Source organism: Barbus barbus (genome assembly GCF_936440315.1).
Source record: "Barbus barbus genome assembly, chromosome: 15".
Classification (NCBI taxonomy): domain Eukaryota; kingdom Metazoa; phylum Chordata; class Actinopteri; order Cypriniformes; family Cyprinidae; genus Barbus; species Barbus barbus.
In genome coordinates, this window is record NC_136743.1 from 3,744,671 (window position 1) to 3,769,205 (window position 24,535).

A 24,535-nucleotide genomic window follows, 5' to 3' on the forward strand; every position below is an offset into this window, starting at 1 on the left:
TTTATTTATTATGTATTTTAAACTATTTTTATTGATTTTTAAGTTTTTGTTATTTATGTATTATTTTTAAATTTTGTTTGAATTTTAGTTTATTCAGATTTTTTTATTTGTTTATTAATTTATTTTGAAGTTATTTATTCATTTTTATTTATTTGTTATTTTTAGTTTTTTTATTTTATAAAATGTATTTTTTTTAAGTTAAGTTTTGTTTGTTTTGTTTTGTTTTTTATTGTTGTTGTTGTTTTTTGGACATCTGAAATTCATGGTTGTTCTCATGAACATGTTCGGCCTGTGATAATTATTTTCAACCAATAGGAAAGTATTAAAACCAGTATGATTGATATCATGCATCTCGTTTTTCACCTCAGATCTATACAAACTGTTTTATTACTAATAATAATAATAATAATAATAATGGTTGTATATTTGCATTTAGATGAGTGTAGCATAGTGTTCTGATTTGAATGAAGGTAACAATTCACCAGTCTTTCTTTCTTTCTTTCTTTCTTTCTTTCTTTCTTTCTCTTGCATACAATCCAAACTGTATGCACACATTCTGTCAGTCTGTTCATTTCCTCTGGTTGATGGAGATGTGGCCTGTGGTGGAGCTCTGACATGATATTTCATTAAACTCTTTCAGGCGGTGTGTGTGTGTGTGTTCTGTCACTGTCTCTCACTTTTCATTCCTCAGCCTGTTGCCATCCTCCCATTGCTGTTTTATTTCCGCCACACTGCACCACTCCTCCTCCTCCTTAAGTTCTGCGGTTCTCTCTGCTTTTTTCCACCTTTCATTATTTTTCTGTCTTTATGTCTGATAATAAGTATTTTTATTAGTGTGTGTATATATATATATATATATGTATATATATATATATAATATGTGCACACACACACACAAACATTGATAGTAATATTGAGGAAAAAATAAAACTTTATTCAAGTTTGTTTGTTTTTTAATTGCAGTTTAATTCTAAATGAAAATGAATGTTCTATTTTAATGCATTTTAATTTAATTTCCTTTAAACTGATTTGTTCAAGTTGTTGTGATTTCGTGATAAAACAAAATGTATTAATATGATCTTTAAATCTTTGAGTTTTAATATTTTATTCACTGCAGTTTGGCTTCTTGAACGAATAATAATTTTGAACCGGTTCTTTTTAGTGATTCAGTCGAGCCTTTTTTTAAAGTTGCAAATTCTAATTTAAATGAATTCTAATTTAAATGATAAAGCAGATGTGCACACTTCATTGTGATTTCGTGATAAAAGAAAACTCATTAGCCTAAATAAGAGATGAATATTCTATCCACTATATTAGCACGAGCATGGTGTTGATGATGCACATTATGAAATGACACATGGTGATTATACAGGATAATGTAGTTCGGTCAGTAGGCTATATGTCATCACAACCGTGTTATATTTCTTAATATCATTCGGTTTCATTTAGTTCATAATACTTCTTTGTACAGATTTTCAATGTGGATCATTATCTCATAATCTCATGAATATTCACATAATCAATTCGCTTCTTGCTCGCCGACTGGATCTCCATCTTCATTATGCGGTGATTGAGAGCATAAAAGACTTCATTACCCATAATGCAACACCGACGCGCCTGCGCTGAAGTCCTGCTTCACGATTGGTCCAGATCAAAGCAGATGTAATGACCCAACGTGGGCTCTGGGGTCACTCATTGGCCTTGACTTTAATCTTGTTAACCAATCAGAGTCCAGTCGTGAAAAGAGACGTTAAGGCTGCAATGTTTGTGCATTATGTTTGTTCTCTTTCAATCAGTATTTCATTTTAAATAGCTGAGTTTACAATACTAATGTAACATATACCAATATAATTTGGTAAATTATCACTTGCATTTTTATCCTATTTATATAATCTTCATAAGCAAATGTAAAAGGTCGACTTTAAAAGCATCTCACAGGCAGCACCGCTGAGAAGAGGGTTTCTTTCCTTCTGATCTTTCACCCCTTCCTCTCTCTCTCAGTCTCTCATATATTTATTTTAGATTTTCAGAAATCTAATACACCCCTCGCTGGCTGCAGTTTGGCAAGCGAATCATTCTTTTGAACCGGATCCTTTTAGTGGTTCACTCGAGCCGATTCGCAAAGCGTTCGTAAATTGACTTTATTGTAGGATTTCACCATTCTAGCTATATTTTCCTTTAAAAACATATTATTACAACTTTGGAGAATTAACATTAGAAACAGAGAAGATCAATTTGTAGTCATTTTCGAGCCGTAGGTTCCCCCAGGATTTGCCTGCGGGTTTTGTCGATTTCTAAATTTGAATGTAAAAATCTGTGGTTAACATTTTTGAAGAGACTGTTTTGTTCTTCAAAAGACACAGTCATTCCTAAATCGTGAATTTCTCTGATCGCAGCGGCGACAAATTCCTCAAAACCCATGATATTTCGGCTCTTGATCATGGTACATTTTTAAGGAGACTCAAATGAATCGTTCGAGCGAACCGATTCGCTGATTATTCAGAGCGCGTGTGCGCGCAGGTCAGCGCTGTTTATGTTCCTCTGATCTCCGACGCGCGCTCGTCGTGCACGCGCCCCGCACAGGATGATCTTGTTACATTGTAGCGCGGCGTAACTGTGCGTCATAAAGAGGAAGAGCGTTGTGGCGAATAGAACGTTTTTAAACTTTTCGTCGGATACCTTGTAATTCTTCAGCTGCTCGAGAACGTTTGGAGCGCGGAGGAGCGAAGCTGATTTCCGCAGCGGACGCGGGGGGGTTCGGTGTCGGTCCTGGCCATCGAGATCCCCGTGGATGACCTCCAGAACCATGTATCCGCACGGAAGACCCCAGGTACCGCAGACTAATGAACTTTCCGTTCCAGATCGTCTCTAGCGTGTGGCGGAGTTGCGCGCGGGGCCCGTTTTAACGTGCATTATGTTTGGTGTTAGGGTCAGGGTTAAGGTCACGACGAAGAGTTAATTACAGTGTTATGGGTTCAGTGATTGATGCACGGGCTGAGAAAACACACAGGCCTGGAGTCCCATTACAGTCACCGTACGAGATATATATATATATATATAAATGAGCCTATTATTAAACAGTCTTTCAGATGCATGATTCTGTGCTGTGTCCACAGTTTTACTTCACTTTTTGCTTGTAATATTTTAATTATATTGTGATATATAAATATGTATTGTAACTATAACTACACACATAACTACATTAATAACTACATTAATCTACAATCAAGAAACCTCGAGAGGAAGCACAACTTCTCCAGCTGGCACACATTTAAACACTTTAAACACAATTATACAAAGCACACACACACATATATATAAGTACATGCACAAATGTTAATTAGAACAGGTGTAATTCTTCCACAAAAAAATAAGTTATTTTATTTCACATTTACATTGAAACAATTATTCTATTTTATGTAATAATTATTTCAATGTTTTATTATTTTAAATTCCTTTATATATATTATATATAATTAAATTATTGAAATAACTAAATAAATAACAAATCAAATATTTTTATATAAAAAAACTATTTTAACTACAAATATATGTGTGTGTAATGTATATATTATATACACTTTTATTATTATTTCAGTTATTATCTTCAATTATTTTTCAATGATATTGTATATTAAAAAGTCATGCCAATAAAACACTTTTGAATTGTGAGAGATGGGAAGATGGGCATGTGCAGAAGAGGAGGAATGAGGCATTATTCAAGGCAGAAATACAGTAGAAGGACATTCATGAACACGGGCTTGAGTTTGCTCTGTACGGTGGAGGGATGGACAGATGGAAGGACGGGTGAATGAATGTTTTTTTCGAGTTATTGCTGCATGTTGCTACATATGGATCCAGGCCACCCCACTCTCCACTGCAAATGTCATGTTCCATCATCGTCACTGAGCAACACGATACCACACACTCACACACTCTCACACACTGCGCTGCACTTCAAAGCTACCTTTGCTATGATGGCATGTTATTACAGGCCCATGGAGACCCAGTTTTGTGGTAACATGCATTAGTTTAAAGTGAGGAATTTTGGTGTGCATAATGAATGACCTTTAGAGAGTGTGCAAATGTGGTTTGGTTTGTTAGTGTGTGCTGTTTTTACATCTGTGTGTTTAGTGGACAGTATGTGGTAATACGTAATGACTGTGTGTGCTGTTGCCTGCTGGGCTGCTGATGATCTGACTCCGGTGGGCAGCTTCTGTCTGCTCTCAAAACCCTGTCGGATCTGATACAGGACGCTCATGCCCGCTTTACACCTGGGATTAACATCTGCCTCTCTGATCTCAACCATTCAGATACTGTTGTAGTTTTTATAAACATTTAGATTTTTAAAAAATATATATTAAATATATATTAATATATTAAAGTTTGTCACTTTTTGGCATTTTAATTCTTAGTTTTTATTTTTAATTTCAGTTAAAGTTTTAGTAATTTTGTTGTGCATTTTTTGTCATTTTTTTTTAAAAGTATGTCTATTTACAATTTATTACATTTTATTTTAATAATAAGACATATTTACATATTTATTTTTTAAAGCAAGTAGCTGAAAAAAGCAAGTTTATGTTTGTATTTTATTCTTATTTTAGTATCATTGAGACACTGTAAAAATGTTTATGTATTTTGAATTACTTTTTATTTTTCTATTTAAATTTTATAATTGTAGTAAGTTGTAGTGCAATTTGTATTGCATTTTAATTTTTTATTATATTTTATTTATTTCAGTTTTAGTTCATCAAGTTAAACTAAACATCCCTGGCAAATAGCTGAAAAAAAGTTTTATTTTATTGTATTGTTTTTATTTATTTATTTATTTCAGTTAACGTAATTTTATTTCAGGTAACTAAATAGTTTTTTTATGGTTTTGGTTTACGTTTTAGTTTAGTTAACTATAATAATCCCTCAGCTGAGTTCCAGTTTTTCTTTTTATCAAACATTTTAAAACAGATAATTGACAGTTCAGTTTGCAACACTTTGCTATTGTTTAAGGATGCATAATACACATTATGTGAAATGATTTAAAAACACAAAGATACTTACTGTGCATTTAAATTCATAAGTGAAAGAATTGCTCAGGAAACTAATGACTGATGACCAATAGTCATTGTTTACAAGTATAAAAAGAATATATTATTAAAAACGTATAGATGGATATGTAAGTGGATTTAAAAGGAGACTCGATTATGACATTTGCACATTTTGCAGTGCTTCATGGGAGTGCTGAGCTCTTTTGCCTTTGGTGGATCTCATATGCTTTTTTTTTTACAAATCAGTTTGTGCATGGGGAAATGAATGTGAACCGTACAGTTGCACTCTACTCAGCACTGTGCATTTGTGTTCGGTTTGTGTGATGATACCAGATGTAAGCAGCCATGAAGCAACTCGGTGTGAATATGTGTATGAGTGATATTCACATGTAAATATGTGTGGTTTGTGTGTCTTTCACCATCTGTGCTGTATTTACTGTCATTACATCGATGGTGTTAATGATCAGATCTGGCTTTAGCACACACTAGCTCTACTAACACTTCACATAAAATCACACAGTTTAACATCTCTCTAAAGCCCATCCTGTCAGTTTTATGTGCACTTTTTTAAAATTCAATAGAAATACTTACAGTATGATTTGCTGGTGGTTAATGTAGAGTACATTTGAGTACATAACATACATTTTTCCATTTAGCAGACGCTTTTTAATAGAGCAACTTAAGCATACTGCAAAAAGAAAAAAAATATATATTTAAAAAAAAATTTTTACAGGTATTTTCTACAAATATGTATTTTATTTTATTTTACTTTACTGCATTGTATTGCAAAAGGGATAGTCCATGTCCATACATCTTTTTTTTGCTGTTGTCTTAAACACTATAAATGCACTATTCAAAATTTGAATAACACATCTGTAAAATAAAATCAATACAGAAAAACCCACAAATAAAATCCATTCAAGGCATCATTGACCTACAGTTCACAGCAATGTTTTTCACTATTGAGATGTCAAACAGCAGAGGGAGGATCTGTTTACTCAGAATGCAGTTGGATTCAATCTGTGCTAATTTTCTATCAGTGCACACATGAGTCGGATGGACTGATTTGGCTGTTATGTGACGATAGTTTTGAACCATTAACACTGTTTTCAAGACACTGACTTTGTGTCAACTTAAAAAGTTCAGCTTTGAAAACACTCTCATTCTGTGTCGTCTGCTCTCAGTAAATGTGGTTTGATGAAACATATTGCATGTAGTAGAAGCTGTGACTGCACTGACTGCAGAATTGGCAAAAATGCATTTAGGTGGTACTTCAAGCTTGAATTTCTCAGATGGTAGGAATGGTTCACCTAAAAATGAAAATGTGGCTGAAATTGTACCCCCCCCCCCCCCCCCCCAGGCCATCCAGGATGTAGATGAGTTTGTTTCTTCATCAGAAGATTTGAAGAAGGTTATCATTACATCACTTGCTCACCAGTGGATCTTCTGCAGTGAATGGGTGCCGTCAGAATCCAAACAGCTGATTAAAAACATCATAATAATCCACACCACTTCCTGTCTTGTGAAGTGAAAAGCTGCATGGTTGTGAGAAACAAATCCATCAAGGCATTCCTGATTCAGGAGAGAAATAAAAACGTCTTAATGATGAATTAGTTTCTTACAAACATGCAGCTTTTCACGTCACAAGTCATTAATTGATGGACTGGAGTGGTGTGGATTATTGTGATGTTTTTATCAGCTGTTTGGCTTCTGATTGATTCTGACGGCACCCATTCACTGCAGAGGATCCATTGGTGAGCAAGTGATGTAATGCTACATTTCTCCAAATCTGTACCCGTGAAGAAACAAACTTATCTACATCTTGGATGGCCTGAGGGTGAGAACATTCTCGTGTTTGTTTGGACAATTCTTTTAATCATTATGTTGAGTTTTGTTATTTTTTGATAATTAGTGGCATCAAATGAAGCTGTAAAATGAACAGTCCTAATAAACAGATAAAGTGCAGCGGCTGCACGCGCGTGTGTGTGTGTGTGTGTGCGTTGGAGGCGGCGGTGCATGGTGTCAGTTCTCATCAGAGCAGTATTGTGTATCGAGGCCTTAACAAGCTGCTCATCAGAGCTGATGTACAATACAGATTCAGTCTCCTGGAATGAGATGATTGCTCCGAACAGATGTGCTTGGTTTTTCCTTGCCGAACAGTTCTGTTTTTTGTCAATAGCAGCAATCCGCGCAGGAAGCGTGGATTGGGAACGCAGCAGGTTCATGTGTCGTTTGCACACACACGGCTGTTACTGCGCTTGTATTTGTGCCACATGTGCTGAATATTTCAGCAGCCTACGGTTATTCACGGCTCTGTGATTTCCCCCCTCCCCTCTCCGTCTCTATCTCTCGTCTGAAAGTGCCCTGCACAGTAAACAGTGTGAGATAGATGACTGCGTCCTTTCAGGGCTGGTGTGAGAGGAACAGTCTGTGTGACAATTCATGGCTCTGTCCCGCAGTACAATGCCCTCGTTTACTGACCAAAGCCTCCATTCCTCTGAATATCTGCTCTTCACCATTTCCCAGCATACATCTCAATACAGCATTTATTGGCATGGTCTTATAAGACAAAATATTATTTTGTTTTGATGCAAAAGGCATAGTGCAAGTATCATTTTTGGCATGTCTAATCAATTAATTAGTCACTAATTAAACTACTTAATTTTCTTATTTAATTTTACTTTGCAAAAGTGCAAGTCATTTTTAATGGCAAGGTCTAACAGACAAAATGTTATCAAATTTAATTTTAATTAATTTATGTATTTATTTATTTATTATTTTTATGAAACCCATATATTATCATTGCTTGGCGTTGTCTAACAGAAAAAGTATTTTATTTTTATTTTTGCAATATTTTTTATTTTATTTTGTATTTAATTTAATTTAATTTTGATGCAAAGTGCAAGTCAGTACATCATTTTTGTTGGCAAGATCTTAGTAAAATTTTGATTTATTTAATTTTGATGGAAAAGGCATATTGCAAAGTTCATCATCATTGTTTAACTTATTTTATTTTATTATTATTTATTTTTCTTCATTTTATTGCTAAAGACAGTCCATATGTATCATGATTTGCTGGCATTGTCTAACAGACAAGACAATTGTTGTCATAGTTTGTAAGACGTACTGTTAGCTGTTAGTGATGTCTTGTTTCAATCAGGGGTCATATCAAGGTGAATATTGAATATGTGCCTGCAGTCAGTCTCGTGTTTTTGATAAAGCTGACAAAACAAAGCATTTATTGTCAACGGCAGGGCCATATAAAGTGTCTCTTTACTCATGCAGTGAAGCCTCCTCTGTGTGTGTGTGTGTGTGTGTGTGTGTGTGTGGATTTGATTGTGTATTCCCACTTGAACTAAAGGTATTTTTTAATGTTTAAGTTCAGTTAAACATCTGTTTGTGATAGTTGTCATTAGTGCATGTGATGAATTATTATGGCTGGCATTGATTCGGCCATAGACACAAGCTGCAAGCTTTTCACACAATCCTTTTCTTCTCGTTTTAAACTCTTAATGGCATTGCCTGTTTAATACAGTCTAACAGTGAGGTATCTGAATGTAACTTAAGCACGATAAGCAATATTGAAGCATTAGGTTTTTACTAAGTTTGAGTTGAACTTTATTGTTTGGGTCACAGCTCCACTGAACATGTCACCATAATGCATTATTATAATCAGATTAGGTTTTTTTAAAGTAATTTAAGGGACAGTTCTCTATTTTTGCTGTGACTTGCATGTACAGATTGGTTAACCAAGGCTAATTTCACTTTCAACAAGAAATGTTGTTTTGCATGTTCATTGCACCTGCTTTCTTTTGGATAGCACACTAACACTCGCTTTGGGAGCTAAATGAAATTGAAATGCTTTTGTTGTTGTTATTTGTTGATTTGTTAAGGTCGTACTAATCAAATGCAGCACAGTGTGTCTGTGGATTCCTGGCTATTATTCAATGGTGATGCCATGTTTTGGAGAGCTTTTATTATGCTGTTTTACTATGAACATTTACCATGTGTCCATGCTGTCATATGTTTTGCAAAATGAAAAAAATTGACTGAATTTAAAAGATAAACAAATTATGTGATCTATGCAAAGTCCATTCTTTTATTAGCCCATACCATTTATTATATTGTTTTATATTTAATGAAAAAGGTGCATGTTAATACAGTGTTTTATTTTATTGTATCATAAGGCATAGTGCAAGTCCATACAGCTTAATCACACAAAGATGTTTTGCAAAATGAAAATAGTTGTGCCCCACCAAATAACACTATTTCAATGAAAACATAATAACATAAACATGAAAATGTAAATTTTACATGGCATCGGCATGGAAATAATAGCAGCAGACCCACATTTATCCACACTGGGTATGCTAAATGAAGAACTGAAAATACAATTTGCCATCTATCCTTGTATTGTCCTCCTGAGATTACCTAGCATGATTACTCAGTAATTAGCAATGTAATCCCATTACAATGTAGAAATAGTAAATAATAGGCTAACTGAAGGCTGTTTTGGAGTGACAATACTCGTGTGTTTTCAGGCTCCGCTGGTGTCGGGCCACGCCGGCATTAAATTCACAGTCCTGGAAACTCTCGACCATATAAAAGAGGAATTCCAGCTGTTCCAGGCCCAGTATCACAGGTACAGACGCATAACCTTCATTTCACCTCATCCTGGAGGATTCATGGCAATATTATTCACACAGACTCTCCAAATGTAACTCAACTGACTCCAAAAATTAAACCGATGTTCAAAAGCTTCCCATGTTCCTTGATGTTTACTTCATTTCCTATAATTGCATCTGCATTTTATTCAATTATGTTGTGATTTAGATCTGTATGATGATCTCCGTCCTCTCTGAACTGCTGTTGGGATCACCTGTGCAAAACTGATGAGATTATCTAACCGTAATGCTCTAAAATCACTCCAGCGACTAGAAACGCCTGTATTAGCTGATACAGACTATTAGCCAGCTAATCCTGATAGTCTCATTAGGAGCAGTTACAAAAGCTACTGAACGTCTTTCTTTAGAGCAGTAAACATATGTGTACATTATAAAGCGGGATCGGCTTCAGTAATAGTGGTAGTAAAAGTGGTTCTGTTTCATGTTGGAAGGGCTGATATTGTGGCCTGTAGACCACTGTCACATGACGAGGACACAGTGTCACATGACCTCACGACGCATGTCGTTTTCTGTTTTTCAGTCTGAAGCTGGAATGTGAGAAGCTAGCGAGTGAGAAAACAGAGATGCACAGACATTATATCATGGTAAGAGTGACATCTAACAACATTACCCATAATCCCCAGCTGATAGTTGTATTTGATCCATGTGTTTTTTTTAGTGGCCAGTTAACTCTTGACCAATATAATGGCAGTACATATAGTCAAAGACCATACTGAAAACCTGGAATAAATAAATAATATAAAAATTAATAACATTTTTTATATATATATATATATATATATATAAAAAAATACACGTTTTAGGTAATATAGCCAGACTACTTTTTTTTATTACTTTTAGATTACATTCGACCTAATTTGTTTATCGTATTGATGTAAATAGCATAATCATGTTTAAAAGATAAGAGAGAAGAATTAGGGAGAATCAATAAATTATGAATTATTGTGTGAATAATATGTTATCATGTAATCAAAGGTAACTGTAGTCTGATTGCGAGTATTAAAATGTAATATAATCTAATTACAAGTACTTAATTTTTGGAATCTGATTACGTAATCCAGATTACATGTACTCTGTACTGTATGTAAAATTGTGAAATTTTAAATTGAGTGTATTTTACATATTGTCTATTTGAAATTCATTGAAAAAAATGTACTATAAAAGATAGACTCTTTAAAAAGATTGACAGCAGGAAGAAATGATCTTCTCTAGGCATTTGGTCATTTTGGAACTGAAAATAATTCCAGTCCCATCATTTCAAATTGGTCAAAATGGGATAATTAATAGGAATAATAATAATAATTTATAGTTATGCCCTACCAAATAGCACTATTTCATTGAATACTGGGATAAAATGTCTGAAAAGTAAAATATATATAATTGATAGAGTTAAGGTCCTGTAGCTCAGTTAATCAATATTGAATGCATACCCAGCCTGAATGCACTATAAATCGCTTTGGATAAAGGCATTTGTCAAATCCATAGATATAAATGATGATCTACACACATTAATATGAAAGAGGAATGAGTGTCAGGTCTTTCACTATGAATATGGGTCATTTCTGGCCTCGGGCAACACATGTAGAGCATTTCTGTCATTTGGGTGGATGTAACTGTGATTTATGTGGTGTAATTGAACTGCCCTTGTTTCCTTCCACAGTATTATGAAATGTCTTACGGGCTGAACATTGAAATGCAGAAGCAGGTGAGTGACTGATGTGCCGTTTGCAGCCTGATTTCATTACAGATCAGCATGATCTCTGTGTAATGAGCTTTACAGTATGAGGTGTCTTGTGTGTGGGAATTATGGGGTCTGGTTGGCAGGTTAGTGATGGCACTGGATGAACCAAACACTAAGGGACGTTCACGCTGAAATGATCAAGGGTTTGATAGGGATGGAACAGGATTTTGAAAGCAGCAAGTCTCCAGCTGCAGGGATTGAACCTCAGACCGTTGTATCAGCAGCACAGACGTTTACACATTAGATTGCAGGTGTTACTTTCATTGTTCAACTGTATAAAAGTTTGGGCTTAGTAAGAATTTTTGAATGTTTTTGAAAGAAGTCTCTTATGCTCAGCAGGGCTGCATTTATTTGATCAAAAATATAGTAAAACAGTAATATTGTGAGAAATTATAATTTCAAATAACTGTTTTCTATTTGAATATATTGTAAAATGTAAATTATTCCTGTGATGCAAAGCTGAATTTTCAGCATCATTACTCCAGTCTTCAGTGTCACATGATCCTTCAGAAATCATTCTAATATACTGATTTGCTGCTTAAGAAGCATTTCTGATTATTATAACTGTTGAAAACAGTTGGGCTGCTTCATTTGTTTGTGAACATTGTGATACATTTTTCATGAATCTTTGAATTGATTTGAAATAGATATCTCTTTTCACTTTATAATAGTATAAGTGCTATTAATGTATATTAATATTTATGATGTGTGTGAATGAATGAATGAATGAATGAATGAATTTTATTATTGTGTCATGTCCAAATAGGACCCATCCCTTTCGGGATTATAAAACACCACAAACCACTTCAAATTATAACATTCACTTCCTGTAGATGGTAACATACTTCACAGTAGGTTAACACATGCATAAATAAATAAAGAGGTACATAAAAGTGAAAAAAATAAAATAAAGAATTACAGATTTAGTGTTTCACCTAAATGTACTTTTTGTTCTCTTTGCCCAGGCTTTTTCTAGATAATCAGCAAGGGCGAATACCTTATAATCAAAAAACCACTTTAGTCTATCCGCATCATTCAACCACATCAAATCTGTATTTTTACACTTTTTAAACAACCTCAGCCGCATCTCATGGTATAAAGGGCAATAAAACACAAAATGAAACTCATTCTCTATATCAATATTACAATAATCACAGATTCTTTCTTCCTCTGGCACTCCCCTATAACGTCCTGTTTCCAGGTGCAGGGGCAAAACTCCAGAACGGAGCTGAGCGCACAATGATCTCTGTTTTTTTTATATGGGAGCACATACATATTTTTCATTTCCAAAACAACTCTTTATTATTCTATATGTTCTTAATTTTGGTTTAAGGAATATATCTTGTGACCATTTACTTTTATGTGTATCTAATAAAACTTCCTTTGCAGCAAGTATATATACTATGTTTATATTTTGAAAAAGGTCAGGAGCTCCAATTTGTGTAAATATGTCCTGTACCTTGTGTGTGTGTGTGTATACCTGCTATTTATCACGTTATGAGGATATTTTTATACCTAAAAAATGTCCCCACAAGGTCAACATTTACTGGTATTACTATCCTTGTGGGGACATTTTCTAGGTCCCCGTGAGGAAACAAGCTTATAAATCACACAGAATTAAGTTTTTTTGAAAATCTAAAAATGCTGAAAGTTTCCTGTGAGGGGTAGGTTTAGGTGTAGGGTTGGTGTGATAGAAAATGCAGTTTGTACTGTAAGAAAAAAAAAACATTGCGCCTATGGAATGCCCCATAAAACATGGAAACACTGTGTGTGTGTACTATATAGTGTTTTATGGTAGCTTTAAATGTGGCTCATCCAATCAGATTTCAGAGCTAAAACTATCTGTATTTTCTTCAAACATATTTAAAAGAAAGCTTAAAGTCTGTTTTCATTTTTTTTTTTTTTTTTTTTGTCATTTTGAGAAATGTACTGAAAACATGCGATGTGCCTGATTCAGTGTTTTGTTGGGTATTTACTCTGAAGCAGGGTTTAAGCCTGACTACTCCATATGAGCAAACACACACACACACACACGCTAGAGTGGGCTAATCCAGATAAGACCCCTGCATCTCTCCTCGTTTTCCAGGCCATCTGTTGGAAATGCCTGAATTTGAGAGTGTATGTGGGTCAGAGTGTGTGGGATCAGCCTGTATGGAAGTGTGTACATATGTGATCTGTGTGTGTGTGTGTGTGTGTGTGTGTGCGTGCGCGCAATGTATTAAATGCACCTCTGGCAGATAGGAAAGACCCCTTTGTATCTATCGATCGATCGATCATTTTATTTTATTATCTGCTTATTTATGGTTTATTATTTTTTGTAATTTATTAAAATTATTTTTTATTTTTCACAAAATATCCTTTAATCTTTAATACTTTTATCTTTTAATCATTCATTTTTTATCATTTATTTTAGTCCATTTTACTCACTAACTTACTAACTTGCTTTACTTTCTACTTTACTAAAATGGCGTGCAAGTTTTGATGATGAAAATAATTTTTGTTAATAATATGCATAACGGTGGCAAACTGTAATAGACCAAACTTTAATAAAATTTTATTGACCTATCAAATGTACAGTTTTTAAAAGATTTTTCTACATATAATAATAAAATAAAATATATAATGTGAAAACGGTCCTGAACGAACAGCACATACTGATGCATTAGCTACTGTTTTATAAACCAATTAGCCTGACTGTTTTCTTTAGTATGTCGTCTGTTGTTTGATGGGAATTTGTTTGTTTCTGCAGGCAGAGATTGTAAAGCGGCTCAGTGCTATATGCACTCAGATCATTCCACTGCTGTCCCAAGAGGTGAGCGTACACACACACACACACACACACACACGCGCATCCTCTCCGAGCTGCTCTCCCCCCGCGGGCTATTTACACATGAATTATTTACAGCAGAGGTGGTCATCAACAGAGAGCTTCCAATCGCCCACCTCTTCCTAGATCAATATTTCATACTGTTCTTTTCTAAGCCTCGCTGAGTGGATTTGGTTATTTTGTAATCGTAAGGCCCTCTGGGAACATCAGGCCTGCCACAGAGACAACAACAACTCTTTTCAGTTGACCTGCTGTTTGTGGCACATGCGCTTCTGCTTTGTTTGTGGTTTTTCACAATGAAAGGTGCTGTCGTGTAGCAGGTTTCGCCTCGATTGTAGTTTTGCATGTTTGCTCTTGATCTTTGAATGTCTTCTCTATTAGCTGGTTTGTTTTATTCATGCTTCATGTGTGAATTTGTGTGTTCTTGCAGCATCAGCATCAGGTGGCTCAAGCAGTGGAAAGATCCAAACACGTTAGCATGGCCGAGCTCAACGCTATCATCGGGGTGAGTCTGTTTACCTTCCTGTCCTTCCTGTCCTCAGTGCGGGTTTCAGTCTGAGCAATGGCAAGCATCAGCCTCATAAACATTACAGTCAGCTCTCTACTGTCTCTCAGCATTATTATAGTTCATTCAAACTGTGACAGATTCAACTTGTTCTCAAGGAAACAGTTCTCATTTTCATTTAGTTCAAAATGATGTACTAAAAAACTAAAAGTGAAATAAAATGATTAAAAAAAACTTAAAATGATTATACTAAAAAAATAATAAAAATGACAAAAATAGTAAAACTTTAAGAACAATTCAATTAAAAAACATAAAATATAAAAATAAAAACCAATTTAAACTATTAATAAAAACTATAATATAATATCTCATTTATACTAAAATAGATTTTCAGATGTGGTCATAAAATCTTTAGACATTTGGACATTATATATATATATATATATAAATTCATAATTATATGTTTATGTAAAAATTATGATTTATATTCAAAAACATTCTGACCTGTACTTATTAAAATATTTAAAAGAAAAAGTGGTTATACTAAGTTTCATATTTTTGAAATTATTAAAAACTTCTTAAAACCTAGAGCTCTGAAGGATAATAAAGATTGGTAAAGATTTAAAATGACCATTAATTCGTATTTTAGGCTCTGCACTGTGATCCTTAATATAGTCTTTTAATGTCATCTAATGATTCTTGTTCTAAATATGTCTGTTTTTCTCTCCATTCCCCCTTTGTAGCAGCAGCAGTTCCAGCATCTATCCCATCATGCCCCGGGCTTCCCTCTGACAGCACACCCCTCAGGACTGACCCTGGGAGCGGGTGCGAGCCTCATGGCTCTTCCCGGGGGCTTCCCATTCCCCCCGCACCTGGTGCCTAAAGATGACCTCACTCACCCTGAGCATCTGGACTCCAGAGGTGCGCAGGAATCTATTAGTGGTTTTAATCTATTGTCATTTCAAATGATGGTAGCATTTCTTGACCATTAATTTATGCAAAATTACCATTACTACTATCTGTTGAGGCCTGACTGCTTTTTGCATACTTTAAAAGGAAGTACTATACATAGGGAAGCATGTATATTCAGACATGGATACATGGACACTGTTTACACAGATCAAACTCCAATCACAGCAATTACATGAAATGAAATTTTTGAATTTTCCTCCACCTACAAAAGTGATTATTTAGACAATTAGACCGATTAAAATAGCAACATGTACATTAACCCATTTAATCCCACCAGTCACAATTGTGACCGTAAAAAAGGTTTTCATTTATAAAGCTCTAAAAACCTTACTGACTGGTGATTTAGTGCACTTCCTGCAAATATGGAAAAAATAAAGGGTCTTAATTAAATATGTGCAGTTTCACATGATTAGTGCAGATTGTCACATGACCAGAGCAGTTTATTTCCTGTTTGCTCCTTGAGAAGATGATGACTGCATCAAAGCTCCAAAACAAAAGGCTAGTAAAGTATGTTAACATAAAGATATGACACAGATTTTTGGTACACATGATATTTAGGGTGTCTAGTATTAATATATGCATTTGCATATATTTAGTTTTGTTGAGTGTGGTCATAGAATGAGTAAACGTGTTGACGGTCACAATACTGACCTGCGGGGATAACAGTGAACTTATAATATACAATATAAATCCAGTGGCAGTTTCTAGTGAAAATGACAATAAATTGTTGCAATGACAAAATATTGCACTAAATAAAATTTTTTTTTTTTTTACAAAAAATGTACAATGATGATGTTGTAATACTCATAGCATTAATATAAAAATTGTGTTATATTTTACAGAAATTAACTATTTTGAAATGCGGTGATGGTTAAATGTTTTAGTTTTTTATCTCAGTGTTCCTATCAATGTTGCATAAGGTTTTTTCATGCATAATAATAACCCTAGAATGTGATCAAACGGTTTAAAATAGCTGGGCTAAGATGTATAACAATTTTTATGACTGCAGAAATGTTATTTCAGTACACACATTATCCCACCGAACATAAAACGCAATTTTTCACACACTTTTCCTAAAAAATAATTATCGATTATTTCAAAGGGTTACTTATGACACATCATTTGGATATTTTCATGTCTGGGAAAATTTTGGGATTAAATGGGTTAAAAAGCCCTATAGACATTACTGTAAATGAGTTTTTATTATTTTTTCCTATAAGCGACAGCATGCCTGAGATTTAATCTATAGACATTAGACTGAAATGAATCTGGAATAATCCTGATATTATATTGTGAATGCTCAAGATAACAGGATCATCATATCTCCTTCTGTCTCTCTTCATTTCTGTAGATGGAGCTCCAAACAGGGTGAGTATTAAACCTCAGTGTTCTGTGGCGTTTTGTGAATAGAGAATTAGATTATTCATGTGTTTGCGTGCTCTTGTTTTCTGTAAGGATTGCGCTGCTGATCGGATTTTATGTGTTTAATTGGATTTTTGTATAGAATTGCATTTTCTAGAATTAAATGTCATTCATGACATGCATTAAATTGTCATGGAATTATTTTTTGTTGTTTTTGATGATTATATTTTTTATTGGATTTTTTTTTTTTGTACTTTTATTGTACAAATGGTGGAGTAATTTTCCATTCTCCACCATAATCTTGCAGACTAACAGTTTACTTTTCATTTCTCATGTTGCAAAAAGATAAATCAGACTGAGGAACTACTGGCATTTGATCAAGCTTCAAATTAAATATGATTTTGAACAATTTCAACAGTCAAAAGAATTTCTATTACCAAACCCATTCCTTCCTTCCCTCCTTCTAAATAAAAATTAATGTTTTTTTACATATACAGTATGCATTTTGTAGGAAATTGGCTAAAGTCATGTGATGCAGTATAAAGGTTTAAAATATGCATTAATATACATAATAATTTTTTCAAAATATTTAATGAATAAATTCATATTTTAAACATTTTTATAGTTGTATACTATACAGTCTTTTGACCGCTGAAAAAAATACTACCGGTAATTAAAAAAATGAAAGTGTGAGATTATAGTGTTTGTGTGATGTATGTTGTGTCTGTGTGTATTTCAGAGCGGTAGCGGCTCACCGGTGAGCCATCGGTCTGCAGGCCTGCGTCTGGGTCTTCCTCCTCCTCCCCCTTCCTCTTCCTCATCCTCTCACGCTGATATGGACAGTAAACGGGGCGGCGCAGACCAGAGCAGCACGGGACGAGCACGGCGGGTAAGTCAAGACCAAAACACTGCTTCCTCGCTTTACAGTTTAAAAGCGTCTCTTTAAGATGCATCTGAGTTCATCCTGAAGTCTGTGTGATTTTCGCTGGTGCTTCCATTTTCAGAAAGACTGCTGACTGCGATTTGAATATTAATGCTCATTATTTATTGAAAGTGATATCATTTCATCCCTGATTCTCTGACTTGTGAATTCACTCACCAAACCAGAGGAAAACTGCTCAGATGTTGCTCTTTCATCGCTCGAGAGACATCATGCACCTTTCAGTGTTCGTTTAAGTCTCAGATGATTCTCCCATCGTTCCCCTGGAGAAATAAAATATAGACATAAATGAGTCAATAGTTGTTATACAGTAGGATTATAGACCTATAAAATGAATGAAGTTAGAACGGTGCTTTAGTTTTGAAATTTCATGAGAAATGTTTGTTATTTTAGTATTATTTATATACAGTTATGGTTTTTATTAATATTTTGAATGTTAAATTTTTTCAGTTTTTAAAATTTAGTTTAATCTTTAGTTTTTTTTGTATTTGTATTATTTTTTTAGCTTTAATTATTGTTTTGGTTTTAGTTTGGTTTTTTTATGAATTTCCAGTTATGTCAGTGCTTCAGCTTAAACCTATTTAGTTTATTTGCCAAGGCAGCATTTCTAATTTGAGTTTTTCTAAAAATAAACAAACAAAAAATCTAATATTTATTTTTTATTGTATTTCCCTTTATTTTCTTTGGTATCTTGACAAATCTGAGGACAGTTCGGGAAATATTTGAAGAGTAATATCTGAGAAACAAGAGATTTAAGCAAAAGTCCCCATTTTCTTTTCATTTAATCTCATTGCTGAAGTTATTTGGAGCTCATGATTGGGCTGATCATGTGTGTTTCCTGCAGGAAAGTGGTGGGAAAAATGAAGACGCTCTCAGAAGAGACAGCAATAAAGAGGTATGAAAACAAACAGTTACTTCATTATGCAACAGGCATAATGAGTTTAAATAAATACATGTAAAACCTAAAGAAAATAAGTTTGTTCCTGTTCAAACTATTCAGCCCCAAAAAAAACATTTACCAGGAAACATCAGAAATGATGTTTGTTAGTGGTATTCGCTAAGGTATGCATCACTAAAATGGTCATGAATGGCGTTAGTGATTTCAGCTTTTAAACACATAATTTCAGCACAAACCAACCCGTCCTGCATCGTTTGTCTGTGCTTGAAATTACACTGTAAATTCTACCTTTAAATCCCATTGCCTTCTGTTGAAGCAGTCATACTTAGGTGACATTTGCATGGGCAAACACTGCTGTAGTTGCTTTTAAGGTCGCATGATTTGAAGTTTTTGATGACATCTTGCTCTTTATGTGTTTGCAGAAAAGTGCGTCACCCGCAGGAGTCTCTCCCAGATCGACTGAAGGGAACAGACTGAACAGCTCTCCGGTCCTCCGGAAGAATCCGTCCAGAGAAGGCTCTTCCTCCCCTCGCTCTCAGCCACGCTCGCCTCTCTGTAAGAGCCCCACTCAGGTACGGATCGTTAGGAAATCATCTCATGCAAATACTCAACATTTCCGAAAAATACCACTGATGTGTTTAACTATGTCCTTTTCATTCTATTTAAATGTTTTGGTAAATTATAGCTATAATATAATATCTAGGGCCCATGATACGAAATCACAGAAACCAGATTTGAAATGGCTTTTTGCTGTAAAATGTGGAAAGTCACAGAATTTGTCCAAATTTGGATAACCAGATCAAAAGTATGGCTGTACACTTAATCAAATCACAATATGACTAGAGTCTGTGATATTAAACTGCAAAAGACTGCTACTGAAATATGAAGTGCATGGTGCGAGTCTCTTTTCCAGCATTTCACTCAAATATCATCATATACACACACACACTCCAAGGTTTACACTACAACTCCCCAAAATAAAAGTTTGCTTTTCTTAAAGTGATGATAACAATAATAATACACTTTATTATTTTTTAAAGGAATATTACACAATTTTCACCCATGTTTTAATTTAAACAGTAAACCTCTGTTGTGCAAAGGAATTTATTTGATTGCATTTTAAAATATTTATTAAATTGTAGAAATTTGATGCATTTGATTACCACCATTTTTGAAAATAAATTTGTATTAAATCATAAAGCACAGATTCCAGAAAAATTCAAACAGACAACGCAGAGTTTCTGTAGACAGACTTTATAGGGCAGTATTATTGTTAAAATGTTAAGAAATTATTTATTTAGTATTTTTGAGTTCAATTTATTAGAGATCCTGTTTTGATTAATACAGTTTTAATAAACCATTAAAAACCTAATCCAGAATGAAAAAGGCAATCATAGAATTTCTGGAAAAAAAAGACATTTCATAGGATCGTCTTGTTAAAATTGTAATAAATTATTACATTGTTAAAGATTTATCATTTCCTTGATTACACATCCTTTTGGATTTTTTAAAAATATAATCCCAAAAAAATTTAAACCAAAAACACAGAAATTGGGGGAAAATAACATTAGATTTTTTAAAAATAAAAAAAAAACACATTTCATAGGGCCCTGTTATTGTAAATGATTACATTAAAATATTGTTAATTCAACTAATTAGACATTTATTTTTTCTTAATAAAATTGAATTAAACCATCAAAATCTGTGTGGAAAATGAAAACCACAGAATAAAACATAATTGGGGGAAAAAATATGCATTTCATGTTGTCCTGTTGTTGTTAAAATTCTATTAAATGATTACATTGTTAATATTTTGTGTATTCAGTTTATTGCACATCCTCTTTAATGAAAACCACAGAATTTTGTGAAAATGAAATGGATTTCACAGAGCCCTAGATATTATATCTAATGATATTTATTATTAAAATCAAATAAAAAGAGAAGTTTGTGTGGACATGGGCGTGGTTTAGTTGTTTTCCTCTCTGTGCTCTCAGGAGAAAGTGAGATCTCCGTCTCCTTCAGCGTCCCATGAATCACTCTCTCCTGGCTCTCCAGCACCTCCCCGCCCTCTCTCGTCCTCCGCCCGCGGCCCGTCTCCCGCTCTTAAACACTAGGTATGTCCTGACTCATGCTTCTACTGCTTACAGTAAACGTGGGCGGCAGGGGATGGTTCAGTCGGATGTGATTTCATCTCTCGCTCGCCTCCAAATGGTTTTTCCAATTCCTGCAATTCATTTACCGTGACGAATGGTTATACACCTTGACGTCTGGTTTTCCTCACAGGACCCACTCCAACCCATGGAGTGAGACTAGTGAAAGACAGCCGCTACCCCTCCCCAGCCCGCCCTTCCCAGAATGCACCGGGGCGGCCCCAGAGCGCTCGGGCCTGGGCATCAGGTGCCTTGTCAGAAGCCCTTCATCCGTCCTCGTGGCCCTCCGAGCCGAACTGCATCTGTGTTCTCAAACGCCGGGCGTAATCAGCCAATCAGCTGTCTGACAGCTCTGTCAGCCAATTAGAAAGAAAGCTGAATATTCTGGTGAGTAATATATTCTGCTGTGTGTAATGAGTGTAAGAGTCCATCAGTAATTCATTTTTATTAAAATGGTATTTATTAAATTATTAAAATAATCATTTCAAGTGATTGTGAAAGACAAACAAAAATTACTTGAGCATTTGCTATATTTGATATATAAGCAAAATCTCAAATTTCTGATAAAAATATATAGTTTATTTGAAGATGATATAAGATTCTAACATCTTATGTTTTTAGTTCTGTCCGGTTGTTGTTGTGTAATCCTGTGTGCTTTTTGTCTTTCAGTGTGACAGGCAAGTGGAGGCAAGATACGCATCATCTCCCACACAGAAACGGACTGAGATGCTTTACTGCCAATTTGATGTCAAAACGAGTTCAAAACAAAGACATGGAAACTTCTAGACAAACAGACATTGAGGTGTTCGTGTTCTAGCACCATTTCACTTTCTCCCCCCAGAGCTTTTAACAGCTGAAATCAGCCTCAAGTCCTCACACCGTTGCCCCGCGCTGAAGCAGACTTTAATAAAGCTGTTGCAGAGCATTAGTTTCAGACAGTATTCGAAGAGAAATGATGAATTAACAGGCTTCTGTTGTTCATATAAATACTCACTCGATGCTAAATGAAGCATGACAATGTTGGGAATTAAAGGATGGCGTTACTGTTTATATTCACAATACAGCATAATCTTGAGTGCTTTATTGCATTTTAAAATGGTTAATGCATAATGAAGACATATTAAGTATGCAAAGGTTGATTAAAATATCATTTTATTAAATAAATTCATGTCAGTTTCTCTCCTGTGGCTAATATACACAGAAAGTCACCTAGAATTTTTTTTAGTTCAGGCATTGAACAAACTGTGTTGTTGGACTGCTTGATTTCAACACTAGGCTGCGCTATAATCAAACACATCAATCTGATTGGGCTAATGTTTGCTCCATGTGGAACTAGTTATGAGATCTTCACCCCCAATCGATGCAAATGGAGTGGCTCAACTGTTTGTTTGCAAACTTTTATGGTAACGACACTAATTGTTAAAAATGACTTGAAACGTGTTGAAACCTGCTCAGCTGATATCAAACACTGATAGATTTAGTGCATCTAAAATCATTTAACAGATGACTGTTTTGGCTGAAGTGGCAGAATAGTTTTATCTGACTGATGTAAGACAGCATCGTGAAATATCGCCGGTCAAACGCGGGTCATACATCCCAGAATGCCTTGAGGATGAAGCACTGGAAACATTTTTGGTTCGTGTTCTCATACTAACACTGATTCTTGAATACTGGGACAGAAGAGCAAAATCAAATTTTGGATTAACATGGATTTCATTTCAATTTTGGTGAAACTTGCTTTAATTTTCTCTCAAAAAGTTTTTTCTTGTCAATCACTCAATATGTGTTGACATCCATACAGATTCAAGTACTTGAGAAATATCGCTTTGGAATCAAGACTACAGTTTGGTTTCAAACTGATTTCTGCTCCATTTATTGAATTATCACCATAAAAAAAAACATTGTTCACAAACTCATATTTTGTACATGCTCTTCTGTGTTGTGAGGGTTGTTAAAAAATCTGTTTCTTGAAATAAAATGAAATATAAAATACATTAAACTTATTTCAGCTAGGCTCATTTTCATTTAGTTCAACTTGATGCATTAAAATAACTAAAACTACAACTGAAAAAAAAAAAGTGTAAAAATGACAAAAACAAAATTACTAAAATGATAAAATATGAAAAATGAAAACAATCTAAAAAATAAAATCATATGACGATATTGTAAAAACTTTACAAAAAATAAAATGGAAATGGAAAATATAAAATGAAAACATTCTACATTCAATAATAAAAACTAAAATAAAAAAAGGGAAGGGGAATAAATAAAAAAATTAATATTTAAAAATGTAAATCACTAAAACTTTAAAATGAAAAAGTAAAATCTAAAAATTAAAACATTCAAAATATCAATTAAATTATATCTCGATGGTGAAATAGCATTTGTTATTAGATACTAACATGATCTTAAAATGAGAAATACAAATCTCTGGACTTTTGGGATAATAATGTTGTTTTTTAAATACATTTTTTCCCACTTTAAATATATTTGAGGTATTATTGAGTTGTACATATATAGAAGTATTGAAGCATTAAACTGTTGATTTTGATAAAATAAGGAGGATTGTATGAAATGGTACTTTTGTGATAATGGTTAAATGATCATTAATTTCAAAGTGGAAAACTTTTCTCACATCTCAAGAATCATGCTGGATGGAAAAACTCTTGCTCGATCACATGGACTGTAAATAAAGCTCTTTGTATAGTAGCAGTACGTCACGTGTCCACGACACAATACATGACTGAAAACAGCCAAACCAGCCTGAAACCAGTCCCACCTATAGACAATATAAAGAAGACATTTTTAATATACACTCATTACAATGGCTGCTTTGCCTTGAGGACATTAAATGTGAAGCCAGTGTTTCTCAGACCTGCCTGCAGAGAATCATTTACCCGGTTACAATGAAGCTGATGGGAATCAACAGTCCTTGAACACCATTCTGATGAAAAGAAGCAGGACTTGTGCGTGACATTTTTGGCTGCTTCAATTCCCATGATTCCCCTGTACAATCGTCTCGGTGTTAGATAAGGAGTTTTTGGCCGAACTGCACCGGACTGAATTTCATCCAAAGTTCATCCAATTAAAGACACATGCTGAACATATCATATTTTGAAATGCATGCGAGCATGCTATAAATAATTAAGTCTCATTACTTGGAAAAGTTCAGTGTATGTATGGTTAGTGATTTGAACAAACCTTTAACAGCAAGTATAAGCAACAATGATAATAATACTTGGTAACTCAGATAACAGACATTGAAATATGAAGTGTTAACAACTGATAAGATAAAACTATTACAGACATCTGCACTGTGAACGGTTTCAAAACTTTTCATTCGTTTCCGTTTTGAGTTCATTTACAGCAACGGCAGAAATATTACGGCAGAAGATGCTGTGCAATTTTTTTAT

The 24,535-nt window shown here is 34.4% G+C and overlaps 1 protein-coding gene across 1 annotated transcript; it reads left to right on the top strand.

The window, feature by feature from the left end:
* The first annotated feature begins 2,456 nt into the window (after window positions 1-2,456).
* LOC306881792 (transducin-like enhancer protein 1) lies at window positions 2,457-23,300 on the top strand. Its single transcript, XM_079436069.1, has 14 exons — window positions 2,457-2,830; window positions 9,584-9,684; window positions 10,248-10,311; window positions 11,388-11,432; window positions 14,218-14,280; window positions 14,726-14,800; window positions 15,544-15,721; window positions 17,124-17,140; window positions 17,874-18,023; window positions 18,919-18,969; window positions 19,395-19,544; window positions 20,967-21,086; window positions 21,256-21,509; window positions 21,792-23,300. The coding sequence occupies exons 1-12, from the start codon at window positions 2,792-2,794 to the stop codon at window positions 21,084-21,086; spliced, it is 1,053 nt and encodes a 350-aa protein (XP_079292195.1). The 5' UTR covers window positions 2,457-2,791; the 3' UTR covers window positions 21,256-21,509; window positions 21,792-23,300.
* The last annotated feature ends 1,235 nt before the right edge of the window (window positions 23,301-24,535 follow it).

Excerpts from the sequence above, each read along its gene's own strand:
- LOC306881792 (XM_079436069.1), top strand. The coding sequence starts at position 2,792 with ATGACCTCCAGAACCATGTATCCGCACGGAAGACCCCAG. Across the intron at positions 2,831-9,583 it reads ATCCGCACGGAAGACCCCAG|GCTCCGCTGGTGTCGGGCCA; the intron begins GTACCGCAGACT and ends GTGTGTTTTCAG. Across the intron at positions 19,545-20,966 it reads TCTGTAAGAGCCCCACTCAG|GAGAAAGTGAGATCTCCGTC; the intron begins GTACGGATCGTT and ends CTGTGCTCTCAG.